We start from the raw sequence: 20,103 nt of genomic DNA, 5'->3' as shown, positions 1-20,103 counted from the left end.
TGATAGAAAAAGACCTGATCTTTCCCCATTAAAGGGCATGGGGGCTCTGCCATTGACTTCAGAGGGAACAGGCCCAAAGATGGAAAAGGACAGCTGTAGAGCCTGGCATATCATGGGCAGGAGTTATGCTAGTTTCCTCCCAACAGCTATGCCAATACACCTCATCCAGGCATGTAGCACTCTCCTTTCTATTCCAGGCCTGAGCTTCTGCTAAGCTGAGGCTTCCTCTTGGGACAAACTGCGAGGTAGTGTTGTGAGAGGAACCAGTATCCACTCAGCTCTAAAATGCTAACAACCATACACATGATCATCCTCCACCTTCAGCTAGATTTCAGCCCTGATCCAACAGAGTCCAGATTTCCTGAGCTTCAGGGCTCATTGCCAGGCCTAGCTGTTTTCCCAGACTGTCCTTGGGTTGTTGAGATACGAGTGTGTGGAAGGAGGGGTCTTTGTGGGAGGTAGGATAGTGGTGCATCTGAATGTTGTGCTTTTCAGAAGGTGCTTAGCTGTTTGGACAGGCACCTCCAAAGCATTTGGTTGTTATACATGTGTGCTAGGCACTCTACAGTCAAAGGAAAAGGCAAGGTCTAGGCACTTCACCATTTCCCCCAGTTTAAAAGTTCTCTCTCCTAGTCATAAAAGTATCATCTAGGAGGTATTAATAAGCAAGTCCTAAATCATCTGCAGGGATGTAGCAGCTCATAACATCATTCTCTGTTGATTTTACAAAACATCTTTCACATGTAGCAGGTGCTGAAGAACCGAACTATCAAAGAAGATGACAAGTGCAGGACATGAGACCAGCAGTAACTGGGTAGAAGTGCAGGGCTTTAAGTATCACCTTTAAAAGGCTAATAGAGTCAGTGGCATGAAGGTCAAATGGCAGCATGTTCCGCCAGCATCGGGTGAGTGAAGGGTAGCCCAGAGAACTGACAGGCTGAGACGCTGAGAACAGGACCTCGGGAATGGCACACAAGTTTGTCGCTCCAGTTTTAGGCAGGGATAGCTCCACTGACATCATTGGCATGGAGCTGGAGTTACACCATGATGAACCAAGAGCTCACAGGACAGGTAGAGCAGCATGGATCAAATCACACAGATAAGGCAGAGCCAGAGAGTGAAGAATGTTGAACAAAGTGGAGGAAAGTCTACAGGTTCTCCTCAGGTTAATCGGTAGCCAGTGTGGCTGCTTGGAGAGGGATCCTGAGGTCCAGGGGACATGGATGCCACACCCAGAGACTCTAAACTCAGCAGTACTCACACAGGCCGTGTCGAAGCCCTTTTAGCGCCACCACTAGGAGCAACATGGGGAGATCTACAGTGGACAGGACATCAGCATGTACGACCATGAACCTGCTTGACTGTGCATAATTGCAGGGATGAGCAAATCCTTCCCACCTCACTGATGCTCTAGTGTCCCCCGGGACACTGAGTGTGTGCACAACCTGATGGGGCAATATGGCCTTTGCCTGTCTCAGAGGCACAGAGTGCACCCTGGAGACAGGGAAGGAGTGGGATGCACCTGGTGATTCCCAGGCAGGCACATCCTGCACAGCTGGGGTAAGCCCAAGAACTACAGCCGTGTGCCCCAGTTTCTGTTTTCCAGGAGCGCCCTGTAGCCTGTGTTATTGCACAGGGAGCCCCTATTCTCTATTTTAGAAGCAACGAAGCTGGGGAAAATGCCTGAGATCTTTGGCCCCAACCTGGTCAGCTGCTTTGTAGGAACAGAATCCAAGGTCTCCACGGAGGGGAGGGAGCAACTTTCAGGAGTCAGGCTGTTATTTATACTCGCGCTATCTCTTTTCCTTGGGAACTCTGCTCCCAGCACAGCTCAGCTCTGGGGACCAGGAAGTGGTTAGCTGAAGGGGACAGCGTTCTTTCAGGCTGTTTTGCTGAGCTTGCCTCTCTTCACTGCGTGCAGGTACTGGGCTTCTTTTTTTTTCCTACCAACATTTCACTCATGTTCATTCCCTGAGATCAGACAACACTTAAATATTAACTCTAGAGGTGCAGACAGTGACTCTACAAATGGTTCTGAGGCTGGGGGAGGGGGGAAGATTGCAAAGTGACAGGCTGTGTCTTCAGACAGCAAACATCCTGAGTGCTTGCTTGACTGAAAATCAGCTCTTGCAAACACCAGAAAGCAAAGCCAATGTATCAGGATTCTGGGTGCTACATACGCAGGCCCACAGGCATGTATGGGACTTTGCAGAGACTGCATGCAATCTAAAGGGTGTTTGGTTCAGCATTTTCAAATGCTAGCTCAAGAAAGTGCCGGTGAATTTTTAATGGCAGCGTCACACTGCTTTTCACTGTAATCGGTGCAAACAGCAGGAATGCCACAGATCTGGATAATTCTGAAGTCTTGCATATGTTATTTGTGAAATACTTTCTGCCTTTGTAACTCAGGTGACCTCAGGATATCGCCTCCAGATCCCAGACTGTGACTTTGACATGAACAATGAGGAGACTTGCACAGATTTGCCCTCTGGGAATCTGGGCCAGGTTTTACAGCGAGCTCATGCCAGGCTGGGCAGGACTTGGAAACCTTATCTATACTAGCATTTTTCTCAAACTCACTCACTGCTGGAGCTGCACCAGTGGGAGGGCTAACATAGATGGGCTACCCGGGCTTTTACTATGGTGCAGGCTAACCTTGAGAAATGCCAGTGTACTTATAATATAGGAGTTCAGTGAGTGTGTATAAAGAGTCACACACTGCAGAAACAATCAATATAGTTCATATGGCAATTACATCATCCCCTATTGAGTCTCAATGCCTTAGAATCATAGGCTCATAGACTTTAAGGTCAGAAGGGACCATTATAATCATCTAGTCTGACCTCCTGCATGGCGCAGGCCACCCACTCCTGTAACAAACCCCTAACCTATGTCTGAGTTATTGAAGTCCTCAAATCGTGGTTTAAAGACTTCAAGGAACAGAGAATCCTCCAGCAAGTGACCCGTGCTCCATGCTGCAGAGGAAGGCGAAAACTCCCCAGGGCCTCTGCCAATCTGCCTTGGAGCAAAATTCCTTCCTGACTCCAAATATAGCGATCAGCTAAACCCTGAGCACGTGGGCAAGACTCACCAGCTAGACACCCAGGAAAGAATTCTCTGCAGTAACTCAGATCCCACCCCATCTAACATCCCATCACAGACCATTGGGCATACTTACCTGCTAATAATCAAAGATCAATTAATTGCCAAAATTAGGCTATCCCATCATACCATCCCCTCCATAAACTTATCAAGCTTAGTCTTGAAACCAGATATGTCTTTGCCACCACTGCTCCCCTTGGAAGGCTGTTCCACAACTTCACTCCTCTGAAGTTTTTGGAAAGTGTAGGGGACAATTTCCTGGTGCAAGTGCTGGAGGAACTAACTAGGAGCAGAGCTCTTCTAGACCTGCTGCTCACAAACCGGGAAGAATTAGTAGGGGAAGCAAAAGTGGATGGGAACCTGGGAGGCAGTGACCATGAGATGGTCGAGTTCAGGATCCTGACACAAGAAAGAAAGGAGAGCAGCAGAATACAGACCCTGGACGTCAGAAAAGCAGACTTTGACTCCCTCAGGGAGCTGATGGGCAGGATCCCCTGGGAGAATAACATGAGGGGGAAAAGGAGTCCAGGAGAGCTGGCTGTATTTTAAATAATCCTTATTGAGGTTGCAGGAAAAAAACATCCCGATGTGTAGAAAGAATAGTAAATATGGCAGGCGACCAGCTTGGCTTAACAGTGAAATCCTTGCTGATCTTAAACGCAAAAAAGAAACTTACAAGAAATGGAAGATTGGACAAATGACCAGGGAGGAGTATAAAAATATTGCTCAGGCATGCAGGAGTGAAATCAGGAAGGCCAAATCACACTTGGAGTTGCAGCTAGCAAGAGATGTTAAGAGTAACAAGAAGCGTTTTTTCAGGTATGTTAGCAACAAGAAGAAAGTCAAGGAAAGTGTGGGCCCCTTACTGAATGAGGGAGGCAACCTAGTGACAGAGGATGTGGAAAAAGCTAACGTACTCAATGACTTTTTTGCCTCTGTCTTCACAAACAAGGTCAGCTCCCAGACTGCTTCACTGGGTAGCAGAGTATGGGGTGAAGGTGACCAGCCCTCTGTGGAGAAAGAAATGGTTCGGGACTATTTAGAAAAACTGGACGAGCACAAGTCCATGGGGCCGGATGCTCTGCATCTGAGGGTGCTAAAGGAGTTGGCGGATGTGATTGCAGAGCCATTGGCCATTATCTTTGAAAACTCATGGCGATTGGGGGAGGTCCCGGATGACTGGAAAAAGGCTAATGTAGTGCCCATCTTTTAAAAAATGGAAGAAGGAGGATCCGGGGAACTACAGGCCAATCAGCCTCACCTCAGTCCCTGGAAAAATCATGGAGCAGGTCCTCAAGGAATCAATTCTGAAGCACTTAGGGGAGAGGAAAGTGATCAGGAACAGCCAGCATGGATTCACCAAGGGCAAGTCATGCCTGACTAACCTAATTGCCTTTTATGAGGAGATAACTGGCTCTGTAGATGAGGGGAAAGCAGTGGATGTGTTATTCCTTGACTTTAGCAAAGCTTTTGATACGGTCTCCCACAGTATTCTTTCCGGCAAGTTAAAGAAGTATAGGCTGGATGAATGGACTATAAGGTGGATAGAAAGCTGGCTAGATCATCGGGCTCAACGGGTAGTGATCAACGGCTCCATGTCTAGTTGGCAGCTGGTTTCAAGCAGAGTGCCCCAAGGGTCGGTCCTGGGGCCAGTTTTGTTCAATATCTTCATTAATGATCTGAAGGACGGCGTGGACTGCACTCTCAGCAAGTTTGCAGATGACACTAAACTGGGAGGAGTGGTAGATACACTGGAGGGTAGGGATAGGATACAGAGGGACCTAAACAAATTAGAGGACTGGGCCAAAAGAAACCTGATGAGGTTCAATAATGACAAGTGCAGAGTCCTGCACTTAGGAAGGAAGAATCCCATTCGCTGTTACAGACTAGGGACCGAATAGCTAGGAAGCAGTTCTGCAGAAAAGGACCTAGGGGTTACAGTGGACGAGAAGCTGGATATGAGTCAACAGTGTGCCATTGTTGCCAAGAAGACTAACGGCATTTTAGGCTGTATAAGTAGGAGTATTGCCAGCAGATTGAGGGACGTGATCATTCCCTTCTATTTGACATTGGTGAGGCCTCATCTGGAGTACTGTGTCCAGTTTTGGGTCCCACACTACAAGAAGGGTGTGGAAAAATTGGAAAGAGTCCAGCGGAGGGCAACAAAAATTATTAGGGGGCTGGAGCACATGACCTACGAGGAGAGGCTGAGGGAACTGGGATTGTTTAGTCTGCAGATGAGAAGAATGAGGAGGGATTTGATAGCAGCTTTCAACTACCTGAAAGAGGGTTCCAAAGAGGATGGATCTAGACTGTTCTCAGTGGTAGCAGATGACAGAACAAGGAGTAATGGTCTCAAATTGCAGTGGGGGTGGTTTAGGTTGGATATTAGGAAAAACTTTTTCACTAGGAGGGTGATGAAGCATTGGAGTGGGTTACTTAGGGAGGTGGTGGAATCTCCTTCCTTAGAGGTTTTTAAGGTCATGCTTGACAAAGCCCTGGCTGGGATGATTTAGTTGAGGATTGGTCCTGCTTTGAGCAGGGGGTTGGACTAGATGACCTCCTGAGGTCCCTTCCAACCCTGATATTCTATGATTCTATGATGGTTAGAAACCTTTGTCTAATTTCAAGTCTAAACTTCCTGATAGCCAGTTTATATCCATTTCTTCTTGTGTCCACATTGGTACTGAGCTTAAATAATTCCTCTCCCTCCCTGGTATTTATTCCTCTGATATATTTATAGAGAGCAATCATATCTCCCCTCAGTCTTCTTTTGGCTAGGCTAAACAAGCCAAGCTCTTTGAGTCTCCTTTCATAAGACAGGTTTTCCATTCCTCGGATCATCCTAGTAGCCTTTCTCTGTACCTGTTCCAATTTGAATTCATCCTTCTTAAACATGAGAGACCAGTACTGCACACAGTATTCCAGATGAGGTCTCACCAGTGCCTTGTATAATGGTACTAACACCTCCTTATCTCTACTGGAAAAACCTCACCTGATACATCCCAAGACCGCCTTAGCTTTTTTCACTGCCATATCACATAGGCGGCTCATAGTCATCCTGTAATCAACCAATACTCCGAGGTCCTTCTCCTCCTCTGTTACTTCCAACTGATGCATCCCCAGCTTATAATAAAAATTCTTGTTATTAATCCCTAAATGCATGACCTTGCATTTTTCACTAGCAATTTCATCCTATGACTATTACTCCAGTTTACAAGATCATCCAGATCTTCCTGTATGATATCCCAGTCCTTCTCTGTATTGGCAATACCTCCCAGCTTTGTGTCATCTGCAAACTTTATTAGAACATTCCCACTTTTTGTGCCAAGGTCAGTAATAAAAAGATTAAATAAGATTGGGCCCAAAACCAATCCCTGAGGAACTCCACTAGTAACCTCTCTCTGGCCTAACAGTTCACCTTTCAATTGTAGTCTCCCCTTTAACCAGTCCCTTATCCACCTTTCAGTTTTCATATTGATCCCCATCTTTTCCAATTTAGCTAACAATTCCCCATGTGGAACCGTATCAAATGCCTTACTGAAATCGAGGTAAATTAGATCCACTGCATTTCCTTTGTCTAAAAAAATCTGTTACCTTCTCAAAGAAGGAGATCAGGTTTGTTTGGCACGATCTACCTTTTGTAAAACCATGTTGACTTTTGTGTCAATTACCATTGACCTCAGTGTCCTTAAGTACTTTCTCCTTCAAATTTTTTTCCAAGACCTTGCATACTACAGATGTCAAACTAACAGATCTAGTTACCCAGATCACTTTTTTTCCTTTCTTAAAAATAGGAACTATTTTAGCAATTCTCCAGTCATATGGTACAACCCCTGAGTTTACAGATTCATTAAAAATTCTTGCTAATGGGCTTGCAATTTCATGTGCCAGTTCCTTTAATATTCTTGGATGAAGATTATCTGAACCCCCCCCCCCCGATTTAGTCCCATTAAGATGTTCAAGTTTGGCTTCTACCTCAGATGTGGTAATATCTACCTCCATATCCTCACTCCCATTTGTCATCCATCCATTATCCCTAAGCTCCTCATTAGCCTCATTAAAGACTGAGGCAAAGTATTTGTTTAGATATTGGACCATACCTAGATTATCCTTAACCTCCACTCCATCCTCAGTGTTTAGCGGTCCCACTTCTTCTTTCTTTGTTTTCTTCTTATTTATATGGCTATAGAACCTTTTACTATTGGTTTTAATTCCCTTTGCAAGCTCCAACTCTACATGGCTTTTGGCCTTTCTCACTTTATCCCTACATGTTCTGACCTCAATAAGGTAGCTTTCCGTGCTAATCTCTCCCATCTTCCTCTACTTGTAGGCTTTCTGCTTTATCTAAATCATCTCTCTGAGATGCTTGCTCATCCAGCTTGGTCTACAACTCCTGCCTATGAATTTTTTCCCCTTTGTTGGGATGAAGGCTTCTGATAGTTTCTGCAACTTTGACTTGAAGTAATTCCAGGCCTCCTCCTCCTTTAGATCCACAAGTTCTTTAGTCCAATCCACTTCCCTAACTAATTTCCTTAATTTTTTAAAGTTAGCCCTTTTGAAGTAAAAAACCCTAGTCGGAGACCTATTTTTGTTTATCCTTCCATCTAGTTTGAACTGAATTAGCTCATGATCAGTTGAACCAACGTTGTCCCCTACAACCATTTCTTCGATGAGGTCCTCACTGCTCACCAAAACCAAATCTAAAATGGCATCCTCTCTTGTTGGTTCAGCAACTACTTGGTGAAGGAATCAATCAGCTATCGCATCTAGGAAAATCTGAGCCCTATTATTATCACTTGTCCTCCAGTCTATATCTGGGAAGTTAAAGTCTCCCATGATCACACAATTCCCATTAGTATTTACTTCATTAAAAACATTAAAGAGGTCTCTATCCATATCCAAATCAGATCCCAGCAGTTTGTAGTACACCCCAAGCACTATCCCAGGGGAGGCTCTAGTAGCTTTCTTCCCCAATGTGATTTTTGCCCAGACAGACTCTGTCTTATCCATTCCATCCCTTCTTATTTCTTTACAGTTAACCTCATCATTGATATACAATGCTACTCCACCACCTTTGCCTTTATTTCTGTCTTTCCTAAACAGTACATACCCTTCAATATCTGTACTCCAGTCATGACTACTATTCCACCACGTTTCTGTTATCCCTATAATATCCGGTTTCACTTCCTGCACCAGTAACTCTAGTTCCTCCATTTTGTTACCTAGGCTCCTCGCATTGGTGTACAAACATCTTAATTTTTGCTGTTTGGCTTTGCTCACATTCTTTACCCAATTAGGCACAGACATTCTACTGCCAGTACCACCTATTAGACTGGTATCTACACTACCTTTCCTCCTTATGTTCATTCTCCTACCCATGGCTGTATCCTTTCTTACTTCATTTTCTTCCCTCTTAATGTTAAATTCCAGCGTGGAGATTACCTGGACATCTCCCAACCATCTCCCCCCAATACCTCATTTAAAGTTCTCTTAATCAGTTGTGCCAGCCTCCAACCTAGAAGTCTATTTCCCTCCCTACTCAGGTGAAGTCCATTCCAAGACAACAGTCCTCTGTTGAATGCTTCCATGAATGCTTCCCAGTGGCCATACATCCCAAAGCCCTCCTTATAGCACCACTGCCTGAGCCTTCTGTTGATTGCCATAATCTTGTCACACTTTTGTTGCCCTTCTCTAAGAACAGGCAGAATCCCACTGAAGATCACCTGAGCCTTGATTTCCTTAAGCATCTTCCCCAGCTTGGCACAGTCTCCCTTGATACGTTCCAGTGAGAATCTAGCCGTATCATTCGTTCCCACATGAAGGACGATCAGTGGATTCTTTCCCGCTCCCATTAGGATCCTCTTCAGCCTCAGGTCCACATCCCGTATCTTAGCGCCCAGCAGACAGCACATCCTTCTGTTCTCTGGATCAGCTCTAGTTAAAGGCCTGTTTATTCTTCTCAGTAAGGAGTCCCCAATCACATAGACCTGCCTTTTCCTGGTGATGGTGCGATTCTCCAGTCTATTCCCTCTGGCTGCAAATCCTCTCGATTCCTATTCTCCCTTGCAATCCTCCGCAACCCATCCTGTATCCTCCTGGGGCTCATATTTGGTGTTGTTATCTCCACTGACTCTTCCCCTCTTCCTATAGAACTAGCTGCTCTTCTCTTCTTTCTTGCCCTCCCACCTTCAGCGACCACCTCCTGTGCCCCTTCATTTTCCAACTCTAACCATTGATTTGTTTATTTCATGGCTGGCCCCAAATAAAAGGTTATGGGGTTGGTGGTGGTGTTTTTGTCACTCGATAATGGAAAGGACTGAGAGGGTTTACTTTCCCCTGTTGTTGTTGTCTTTTCAACCTTAGAAAAATCACGAGCGTCAAGTCTACTGTGTGTTGGTTTTGCTGGGAGACTAGTTGAGGGCCTCAGAGAAGAGGATTATGACTTATGTCAGAACTTAATTCAAGTGTTGGACCTTTAACAAAGAGAACTCTTTTCCCAATTGTTAACTGAGTGTTTGAGTTAAACAGATATAAACACAGACTTTAGCATTTTGAATTAAAACTATTTCCCTTTTTGATTAAAGAGATTTTGCTTACATGTTATTGATGATGGCATAATCTTCCTGGTTCTTCCATGGCACATAGTCTTCCATGCTAGACAAGACCTAAATATCTATTGTAAAATCAATCAGAAAAATAAATGAAAACCTCTCAAATCTCAAAAAGTGCTATTTTCCCTCTGCAGGTTGATTCAAAAGCATCCCCAGTCACTGGAGAAACAAACATTTTGCATTACTGAGTCAAGTAACTTCAATCTGCTGGTAATCTGTGTTTCTCTAAGTGTAATAAGGAGCCCTGTGCTGTAGGGCAGTGATTCACAACCTTTTTGGGCTCAGACCCCATTTGTAAATGGCCTGTCTGTGGTGTGCTAGTGCGCCTTTGTCTCTGAGAAAATAGTTAGTGAGTGCTACCTAGAACTACAACATATTTCAGTAACAATCATATAGCAAATCTCATATTTTACATGCAGTGATTTTACACACATTTCAATGGGATGATAATATTCAGAAGATCATGAATTTGCAAATGATACTTCACAAGGCATACTTTGTACAAAATAAATCATAACCTTACAAAAGTGGTGAACATGGAATACAGGGGGTCATATGTGGTACAGAGTGTCTCCAGGGGTTCCCAGTAGGAAGAGCAAGGTTTCAGTCCAGTTGGAAAGGCTGAGGTGGCAGAAGGACAGAAGAAGACTGATAGAGAGTCCAGGCATTGCTGAAGGTGATGAGGGCTGTTACCAGATTTGTCTGCTACTTTGGGGTACACTTATTTGTTAGGGTTACTCTTCTGGGGGTGGGGTCTGTAATTCTAGCAATGTACTGCTTGTGTCACTTGTGTTCTCATACAGAGCTCTACTTCTCCTTTCTGCAAGTTCCCCCCCAATGGAGCTATCCTGCAGGACCTAGGTTCCCAGGGCTGGGTTCCTCCAGCCCCAGAATCAGACAAACACACACACACACACACACACATTAACAGAGCATGTCTGAGCAGACTGGGTGAATCAGCACTCCCGAGCTGATCCTTATATGTCCCTGGACTCAGCAGACTGGATCAAGGGGCACTTCCAAGCTGCCACGCCCATATGCCACAGGCACCGCACCAGAATAGAGCATGCCTGAGCAGCTGGGTCAAGCAGCACTTCCAAGCTGCCACCCTCATATGTCCCAGGTACAGCATGTCCCAATCCCCACTTTCACGTTACAATTGTTCTGGTGGTAATCCACTGGATGAGCAAAACCCACAGGATATTTGGGCACTACAGGGATCTTTAGCTTAGGTAAGAGGAAAGTTGCTGCAGCGCGAATGAGGAAGCCAAAAACACAGAGAGAGGGAGAGAGAGGGAAGCAACCAGCCGAACCATAAAAGTTATTTATTGCCAGGTAATAACCATACAAGGAGAGGCAAACAAACAAAACAGTTACAATATTAAATCTAACTTAAATTTTATTACAAAAGTCAGGTTTAGAAAACTGTAACTGATCACACAAGTCAGGATTAGAAAGATATACCTAGAGTTGGGTTCTCACCATTCTGTGAAGCTGGAACCAGTCAGGGGTCCCAGGTGGTGGTAGTAGCTGAGGGTCCGGAGTGCTGGAGACAGGCAGAGCCCCCCGCGTGTTCAGTCAGGAGAAGATGAAGTCCCAATGGAACTGATGCAGAGTTTGGATCCAGGCATCAGAACCCTTACTTGAGCGTGGGTAGAGGTTTTTGTAGGGAAAAAACAATGGTTCAAGGGAGGAGACTAGATTTGTTTATGGGCAAACTGATGGCTCAAGAGAGTATACCAAAATTGTTTTGTTCAGGCTAGACCAGTGGTTTTTAAAGTTCAGGTCGCAACCCAGTACTGGGTTGTGGAATGCAAGGCACTGGGTCACCTTGCTCTGCACCCAAGGACCCTGGTGGCTGGCCAGTAAAAACTAGTAGTCCCTACTCAGAAGCGGCCAGCGGCAGGTCCAGCTCATAGGTTCCGTGCGCTGACCCTGCCCCGAGCACCAAATCCACACTCGCATTGGCTGGTTCCTGGCCAATGGGAGCTTGGGAGGAGGGTGCCTGCGGGCGAGAGATGTGCAGAGCTGCTTGCACACCTCTGCCTAGGAGCAGGACGTGCTGGTCACTTCCGGGGTGCAGCGCAGTTCACGGTGCCAGGACAGGTGGGAAGCCTGCCTCTGCACCCCAGCTGCACCGCTGACCAGGATCTGCCAGAGATAAGCCCCAAGAACACAGACCTAACAGGCAACAGGGGTGGTATGTGAGGCAAGGGAAGAGACATCTTGAACTTTCATGACTGCTTGCACTGGGGTGAGAAATGGATTTGTGTTATGTACAGCATTGCACAAAGGCTTTTATAACAAACTAACCCAAAGGTGAGTATTACAGTGTCAAGAGAGCCTGAAGTGAAGTTATTGGGTTAGCTGAGAGGGAAAACTGAGGTAGGCACAGTTGTAGTACCACAGCCTGCCTCAGGAGGGTGCTCCAGGCATGACTGCCTTATGACTGTATCATACATTGATAGGGTAACAGTCAGCCATCCCATCTGCCCCTGCTTCTAGCCATCACTCATTGGCTGATTCTTCTAGGACCTGACACAAAGTCCATTGACGTCAATGGAAAGTCTCATTAATTTCAGTGGGCTTTGAATCGGGCATCACAAGACAGGTGAGTCTTGAGGAAGCATTTCAAGGAGGAGAACATATTTTTCATGTGTCAACCACAGGCCGAAAAAGAAACAAACTTTGGCTTCTGCTTGCATTTAATAGCCCCATGTCTCCAGCCAGCCCAACTAGGAAATGACCTGGTAGCTTGCCCTTGCATCTCACTAACCTTATTTCTACTTGGTTTTAGTCTCTGGTTCCTGGCTTTCAAATGATGTCCTCGCAGGAGAAGCGTGAGGGCCCCCATCCATGTCTTATCTGTCGACTGGATCACCTGGTGCTGACTGTGAAGAGCATTGAGGACACCATAGGCTTTTATTCCAAAATCCTGGGTATGGAAGTGGTCACTTTCAAGGTAATCTGAGGGGCAAGATAGAGCTGGGATATTCTGAGTTCTAGTCCTGCTTCTGCCATTGACTTATTGTGTCACTGTGAGCAAGGCATCTCTATTTTCCCTGTCTGTAGAGTGAGGATTGTAGGAACTGTCAGCCCATGGCCCATCTGACTGAGTGTCCTGTCTCTGACATAAGTCAGCAGCAGTTTAGTCAGAGGCAGGTCCAGAAGACCCTACAGCAGGAAATAATGGAAGAACCTGCCTCTAGAGCAGAGGTTCTCAAACTTTTCATATTGCATACCCCCTTCCAGATCTACCAGCTGCCCGTGTACCTCTACCCTTCTCCTCACTGATACTTTGAGTGTTCTTCTTTAACACTACCTGTCTTTAGCCATCTCGCTATACTGGACTGTTACATACAGATATACTTATAGTGCAATGTACACAACTGAAAAAAAAACCCTCAGTTAGACTGGACAGTTGCTGGGCAACTGAACCCACGCTGTACAGTGATTGGAGGTGAGGGCTCTGTACATCAGTGTCTCTGTGTATCTGTGTTCTTATTGGTACATCTTGAAGTAAATTAACTACCGTATTTTACATAACAAATTCTCAGAGTTTTAAAGCTTGGTCTGAGTAGCCTATTATGAGAATGCAGTAAATAAAATAATGAATAAATAAAATCCACCATTACACAATTTCTCCTGCGTATCCCCACACCCCCAAGATGTCTCGCATGCCCCCACGGGGATGCATACCACAGTTTGGAAAGCCCTGTTCTAAAGGAAGTTTCCTTCTGAACCCCAATAGCCAGAGTTCAGGGCCTATGCCTTGAAGAAGGATAGCTTATACTCCAGAGGCCCCTAAGCCCTTTACTTCTTGAGTTGCTTGACATTTTTGGAATTTTTACAGACACACGGGGGAACAAAAAAACTGACAATTTCCCCCTGCCTATTTCCCAGTTCTAGAGCAGCTTGCAGTGCTTTGAAGTTAGACATTTCAGCAAAGTTTCAAATTTGGACCAAAAAAATGAAATCCATTTTTGTTTGTTTGGTTGGTTAAATTCACTTTTTTTAAAAACCAGCGGCACATCATAGAGCCACTGGGAGGCCTGGTTAGTTCCTGGGTGACATTTCCAAAGACATGTGTAGCAGCAGTTAGGCACCAAACTGTCATTTAGGTCTCTGAAATTTTCCCTCTCCTCCCATGTCTGTAAAGCTATAGCAGTGCTAAGACCTCACTCCTGTGTCCCTTGTTGTGCTATGGAACAGAAGTTCCACTTGCTTTCCACAAGGGGGTGACATTGAGTACAGAAATGGAACACCTGCTACTTGTCAAAAGAGACTTCTCTTGTTCTCTCAGAGCAGTATCCCTGGTGCTATGCTCTCCAGCCCAGGGTTTTCCTTGCAATCCTGGCATTCAGCACAAGGGGTCTCTGTTTGACAGTACATAAGAACATAACATAAGAACATAAGAACGGCCGTACCAGGTCAAATCAAAGGTCCATCTAGCCCAGTATCTGTCTACCGACAGTGGCCAATGCCAGGTGCCCCAGAGGGAGTGAACCTAACAGGCAATGATCAAGTGATCTCTCTCCTGCCATCCATCTCCATCCTCTGACGAACAGAGGCTAGGGACACCATTCTTACCCATCCTGGCTAATAGCCATTTATGAACTTAGCCACCATGAATGTATCCAGTTCCCTTTTAAACATTGTTATAGTCCTAGCCTTCACAACATCCTCAGGTAAGGAGTTCCACAAGTTGACTGTGCACTGCGTGAAGAAGAACTTTCCTTTTATTTAAACCTGCTGCCTATTAATTTCATTTGGTAACTCCTAGTTCTTGTATTATGGGAATAAGTAAATAACTTTTCCTTATCCACTTTCTCAACATCACTCATGATTTTATATACCTCTATCATATCCCCCCTTAGTCTTCTCTTTTCCAAGCTGAAGAGTCCTAGCCTCTTTAATCTTTCCTCGTATGGGACCCTCTCCAAACCCCTAATCATTTTAGTTGCCCTTTTCTGAACCTTTTCTAGTGCTAGAATATCTTTTTTGAGGTGAGGAGACCATGTCTGTACACAGTATTCGAGATGTGGGCGTACCATGGATTTATATAAGGGCAATAATATATTCTCAGTCTAATTCTCTATCCCCTTTTTAATGATTCCTAACATCCTGTTTGCTTCTTTGACCGCCTCTGCACACTGCGTGGACATCTTCAGAGAACTATCCACGATGACTCCAAGATCTTTTTCCTGACTCGTTGTAGCTAAATTAGCCCCCATCATGTTGTATGTATAGTTGGGGTTATTTTTTCCAATGTGCATTACTTTACATTTATCCACATTAAATTTCATTTGCCATTTTGTTGCCCAATCACTTAGTTTTGTGAGATCTTTTTGAAGTTCTTCACAATCTGCTTTGGTCTTAACTATCTTGAGTAGTTTAGTATCATCTGCAAACTTTGCCACCTCACTGTTTACCCCTTTCTCCAGATCTTTTATGAATAAGTTGAATAGGATTGGTCTTAGGACTGACCCTTGGGGAACACCACTAGTTACCCCTCTCCATTCTGAGAATTTACCATTAATTCCTACCCTTTGTTCCCTGTCTTTTAACCAGTTCTCAATCCATGAAAGGACCTTCCCTTTTATCCCATGACAGCTTAATTTACGTAACAGCCTTTGGTGAGGGACCTTGTCAAAGGCTTTCTGGAAATCTAAGTACACTATGTCCACTGGATCCCCCTTGTCCACATGTTTGTTGACCCCTTCAAAGACACAATTTCCCTTTACAGAAACCATGTTGACTATTGCTCAACAGTTTATGTTTTTCTATGTGTGACAATTTTATTCTTAACTATTGTTTCAACTAATTTGCCTGGTACCGACATTAGACTTACCGGTCTGTAACTGCCGGGATCACCTCTAGAGCCCTTTTTAAATATTGGCGTTACATTAGCTAACTTCCAGTCATTAGGTACCGAAGCCAAATTAAAGGACAGGTTACAAACCTTTGTTAATAGTTCCACAACTTCACATTTGAGTTCTTTCAGAACTCTTGGGTGAATGCCATCTGGTCCCGGTGACTTGTTAATGTTGAGTTTATCAATTAATTCCAAAACCTCCTCTAGTGACACTTCAATCTGTGACAGTTCCTCAGATTTGTCACCTACAAAAGCCAGCTCAGGTTTGGGAATCTTCCTAACATCCTCAGCCGTGAAGACTGAAGCAAAAAATCCATTTAGTTTCTCCGCAATGACTTTATTGTCTTTAAGCGCTCCTTTTGTATTTTCATCATCAAGGGGCCCCACTGGTTGTTTAGCAGGCTTCCTGCTTCTGATGTACTTAAAAAACATTTTTTTATTTGGAGTTTTTGGCTTTCCATTCTTCAAACTCCTCTTTGGCTTTTCTTATTACGCTCTTGCACTTAAGTTGGCAGTGTTTATGCTCCTTTCTATTTGCCTCACTAGGATTTGACTTCCACTTTTTAAAGGAAGTCTTTTTATCTCTCACTGCTTCTTTTACATGGTTGTTAAGCCACGGTGGCTCTTTTTTAGTTCTTTTACTGTGTTTCTTAATTTGGGTATACATTGAAGTTGGGCCTCTATTATGGTGTCTTTAAAAAGGGCCCATGCGGCTTGCAGGGATTTCACTTTAGTCACTGTACCTTTTAACTTTTGTTTAACTAACCCCCTCATTTTTGTATAGTTCCCCCTTTTGAAATTAAATGCCACAGTGTTGGGCTGTTGAGGTGTTCTTCCCTCCACAGGGATGTTGAATGCTATTGTATTATGGTCACTATTTCCAAGCGGTCCTGCTATAGTTACCTCTTGGACCTGCTCCTGCGCTCCACTCAGGATTAAATCTAGAGTTGCCTCTCCCCTTGTGGGTTCCCGTACCAGCTGCTCCATGAAGCAGTCATTTACAGTATCGAGAAATTTTATCTCTGCATTTCGTCCTGAAGTGAAATGTTCCCAGTCAATATGGGGATAATTGAAATCCCCCACTATTATTGGGTTCTTAATTTTGATAGCCTCTCTAATTTCCCTTAGCATTTCATCATCACTATTACTGTCCTGGTCAGGTGGTTGATAATAGATCCCTAATGTTATATTTTTACATTGATCCTTTCCTTCCCTTGGTGACAGGGCAACCGGAAAGCGCTACGTTTCGGGAACCAAAAGTTTAACCTCCATGAGGCTGGGAAGGAGTTTGAACCCAAGGCTCACAGACCAGTTCCTGGTTCCATAGACGTCTGCCTGATCACAGACACCTCGCTAGACCAGCTAGTGGGACACCTGAAGGTTGGGAAAACTGTTTCTCTCCCAAGTAGCCACATGTTTCATGGGATGCTACCATAGGCCTGATGTGAATGAATAAACCCAGGGGTGTGATAGAGTAACGGGGCTAGCAAACTTCCCTGTCATCTTGGAGACCTGGTGCCCAATTCAGCTTGTGCTCACAGCAGTGTAAATCAGGAGTAATTCCACTCAGGTTAATGGGATTGTAAGGAAGAGGAGAACCAGACACCTGGAGTTCAGTGTGTGAACATGAATCTCTTGGGTTTGTACTGCTCTATATCACGAAACCTCATCCTTTGCGATACATTTGAAAATCTCTGTATAACAGGTTCAGTGCTCGAGTAGCAAAGTTTGGGGGCAGGACAGGGTCTATGGGGCTAGATTGAGGGGCATCGTCATAACTGTGCGTGGAAACCCCAGGACTGGAATAGCAGATGGGGCTGTAGGTCAGCAGCAGAGACGTGCCTGGGGAACGTGGACTGGAATAGCTGGGGGAGCTGTAAGACAGGATTGAAGGGCATCTGCAGAGCTGTGGTGAAGGGAGACTGGAACAGTAGTGCATATTTCAGAGCAGGGATGAGGTAAGGTGGCAGAGGCATACAGAACCCCCAGTCCTGGGACAGAAGGGCCCAGTACCTGCCAAAATATTACTCGCCAGTGTTGTTTGTCTCTTGCCTTCAGAATACAAAACCCATCACCTACTAGTCTATGTAATTGGCCCCTTCCTTCTGTCCATACACAATATGTCCAGCCCCATCCACCCACAATGCCTTGCAGTCCAACCTAGCTCAGTTGTATGTCTCTTTATCTTCTCTGCTAGACAGCACAAGGAACTCTTAAGGAACAAGGAGCCACACCAGCAGTGCTGTGCTGTATGGATCACTGTCAGGGGCAATTGACAGCCTAGCTGGTTGCACAGGTCTGCGGAGCATTTGTACTGAACTCAAGAGATTCTCTTCATTAAGTCCATGGAAGTCACTCAGAGCAGAGAGCACATCAGTGTTTAGTGAGATGAATTTAGATCAGGGGTCAGCAACCTTTCAGAAGTGCTGTGCCAAGTCTTCATTTATTCACTCTGATTTAAGGTTTCGCTTGCCAGTAATACATTTTAACGTTTTTAGAAGGTCTATAAGTCTGTAATATATAACTAAACTATTGTTGTATGTAAAGTAAATAAGGTTTTTAAAATGTTTAAAAGACTTCATTTAAAATTAAATTAAAATGCAGAGCCCCCCGGACTGGTGGCCAGGACCCGGGCAGTGTGAGTGCCACTGAAAATCAGCTCACGTGCCGCCTTCGGCACTTGAGCCATAGGTTGCCCACCCCTGATTTAGACGGTCTCAAGGAAGACACCATATGGAACTGGAGATTGGGAGATTTCAGATTTTCTTACTATCCAGCATGAGATCTGTCACCCAGCCATCCTCCTGGGAAATCCAACTCTAAGCACTATGGGGCACATGGGGCTGGGCAGTTAGACCTGTGCCTTCTTGAAGGTCCATTTCATTACCTGGGTGACTCTCTGCTTCCTACACCCACACCCCCTGCCCATGGACAGATAAACCCAGGGATGTGGCAGATTAAGGGGTTAATGCAATAATAGCCTTAGCTCTGGAGACCTGTATTCAAAGCCTGGCTTAGCTCACCAGTGAACCTGAATCTATTGGTTGTGTCCTGTTCCCCTTTCTAGAGCTGAATGCTGAACAGCTTTTCTGCCAGGATGTGCAGCCATCGAGTGCCACAGGCTGGGACCACAGGGTTCGAGAGCAGCTAGCACCCTGCTTGGCAACACCTAGTGCTTTTCTAGGTCCTCTTAACCATCTGCCCCTCTCCTGGGGAAAGGCACGACAACACTGCTAAATCAGAACAGCCATTGCCAGAGAGCTGCTTGGACAATGGTTCTAACATCTGCCGGGGGGGAACTGGGGGCAAGCCCCTTAGAAAAACATGGTTAATGCTGAAAACCAAACATACCTTCCCTCTCCTTCCAGGCCTGTGGTGTGACTATTGAAGAAGGCCCAGTGCCCAGAACTGGTGCCATTGGTCCAATCACATCCATCTACTTCCGAGACCCCGATGAAAACCTGATTGAGGTTTCCAACTACAGCACTGATTTGGCTGTTGACGGAGTGAAGCATTAGCCACAACCCTCTTTCCACCACCACCCAACCTCCTCAACACTAGAGGCAAACAAAGGAGGCCATGATTTTGCTTTGTTCATTTGCAGTGCATTGTAGGATGGGGTTTGAGAACACGTCAGTTTGTGTCCATGTCCATTCTGCCAGGCTCCTGATATAGCGGGACATATCAGGCCTCATCCCCAAAGGAAACCTGCACAACACATTCAAAAGACAAGCCAGGGCTGGGAGCTTAAATTCATAAGTCTTCTAGACACTAAAAATCAGGGACTGAACAGAGAGACTGGATTTATGACTTATTACAACAAACAATCTGCTACCCACTAACTTCCCCCACTTTTCGTCCTATGACTGCAGAGGTATTAACTCTACCTTGAAAGGTCCCGTGCAATATGTGCTAACTGCTTATGCTAAACAATCTGTTCCACCGTTCATTTGCTGTGATGCTGGGAGCACCTTTCCCAGCCCTGAAGAAGAGCTCTGGGTGGCTCACAGCCTGGCTTTCCCACCAACAGACATTTTCCTAGATGGTAAATTCCCTGGGGCAGTGTAGACGGGTTGACTCACCCCTGCGGCGCCTCCTGCTGGTGACTCTGGGGAATTAGCTCTTTCCATTGCTCGGAGCGCCCTCTGCAGGACGGTGAGCCCCCTGTCTTCTCCTGGCCCCGTGTCCCTCCCAGGACCCCGGTGCCCCTTTAACCGGGTTTCCCCTTCCCAGGGGAACCCCCACCCTACTATCCCCACTTCGCCTCAGTAGTGGCTACTGCCCAGTCTCTATCTAGCCCCCGTTCGCTGGGGCAAACTGCAGTAGCCAGCACTCATCATCGGCAAAGGGGGTTTGGACCTGCTGCCTTGGCCTACCCCTAGGTTGCCCCCTGCAACCCCCAGTACCTTTTGCCCTATGCTAGGCCGCAGCCTGGGGTTTTCTAGGCTGGAGCTTCCCCAGCTCCTCAGCCTTTCCCCAGCCCTGCTTCACCCTAGGTACCTTGTCTCAGTT

General features: G+C 45.5%; 1 protein-coding gene across 2 annotated transcripts; it reads left to right on the top strand.

Moving 5' to 3' along the window:
• Positions 1 to 1,819: 1,819 nt before the first annotated feature.
• GLOD5 (glyoxalase domain containing 5) lies at positions 1,820 to 19,868 on the top strand. Of its 2 annotated transcripts, none has more exons than XM_039489132.1 (4): positions 1,820 to 1,921; positions 12,514 to 12,678; positions 16,816 to 16,971; positions 18,960 to 19,868. In XM_039489132.1, exons 2-4 carry the CDS (start codon positions 12,535 to 12,537, stop codon positions 19,107 to 19,109), a joined length of 450 nt encoding a protein of 149 aa, XP_039345066.1. In that variant the 5' UTR covers positions 1,820 to 1,921; positions 12,514 to 12,534; the 3' UTR covers positions 19,110 to 19,868. The 2 variants fall into 2 exon arrangements, with proteins under 2 accessions (XP_039345066.1, XP_039345067.1); XM_039489133.1 differs by lacking the exon at positions 18,960 to 19,868 and adding an exon at positions 17,789 to 18,083.
• The last annotated feature ends 235 nt before the right edge of the window (positions 19,869 to 20,103 follow it).

This window comes from Mauremys reevesii, linkage group 9 (assembly GCF_016161935.1).
Source record: "Mauremys reevesii isolate NIE-2019 linkage group 9, ASM1616193v1, whole genome shotgun sequence".
NCBI classification, from domain to species: domain Eukaryota; kingdom Metazoa; phylum Chordata; order Testudines; family Geoemydidae; genus Mauremys; species Mauremys reevesii.
The sequence above is the reverse complement of the archived record's forward strand: the minus strand, read 5'-3'. Positions and strand labels throughout refer to the sequence as shown.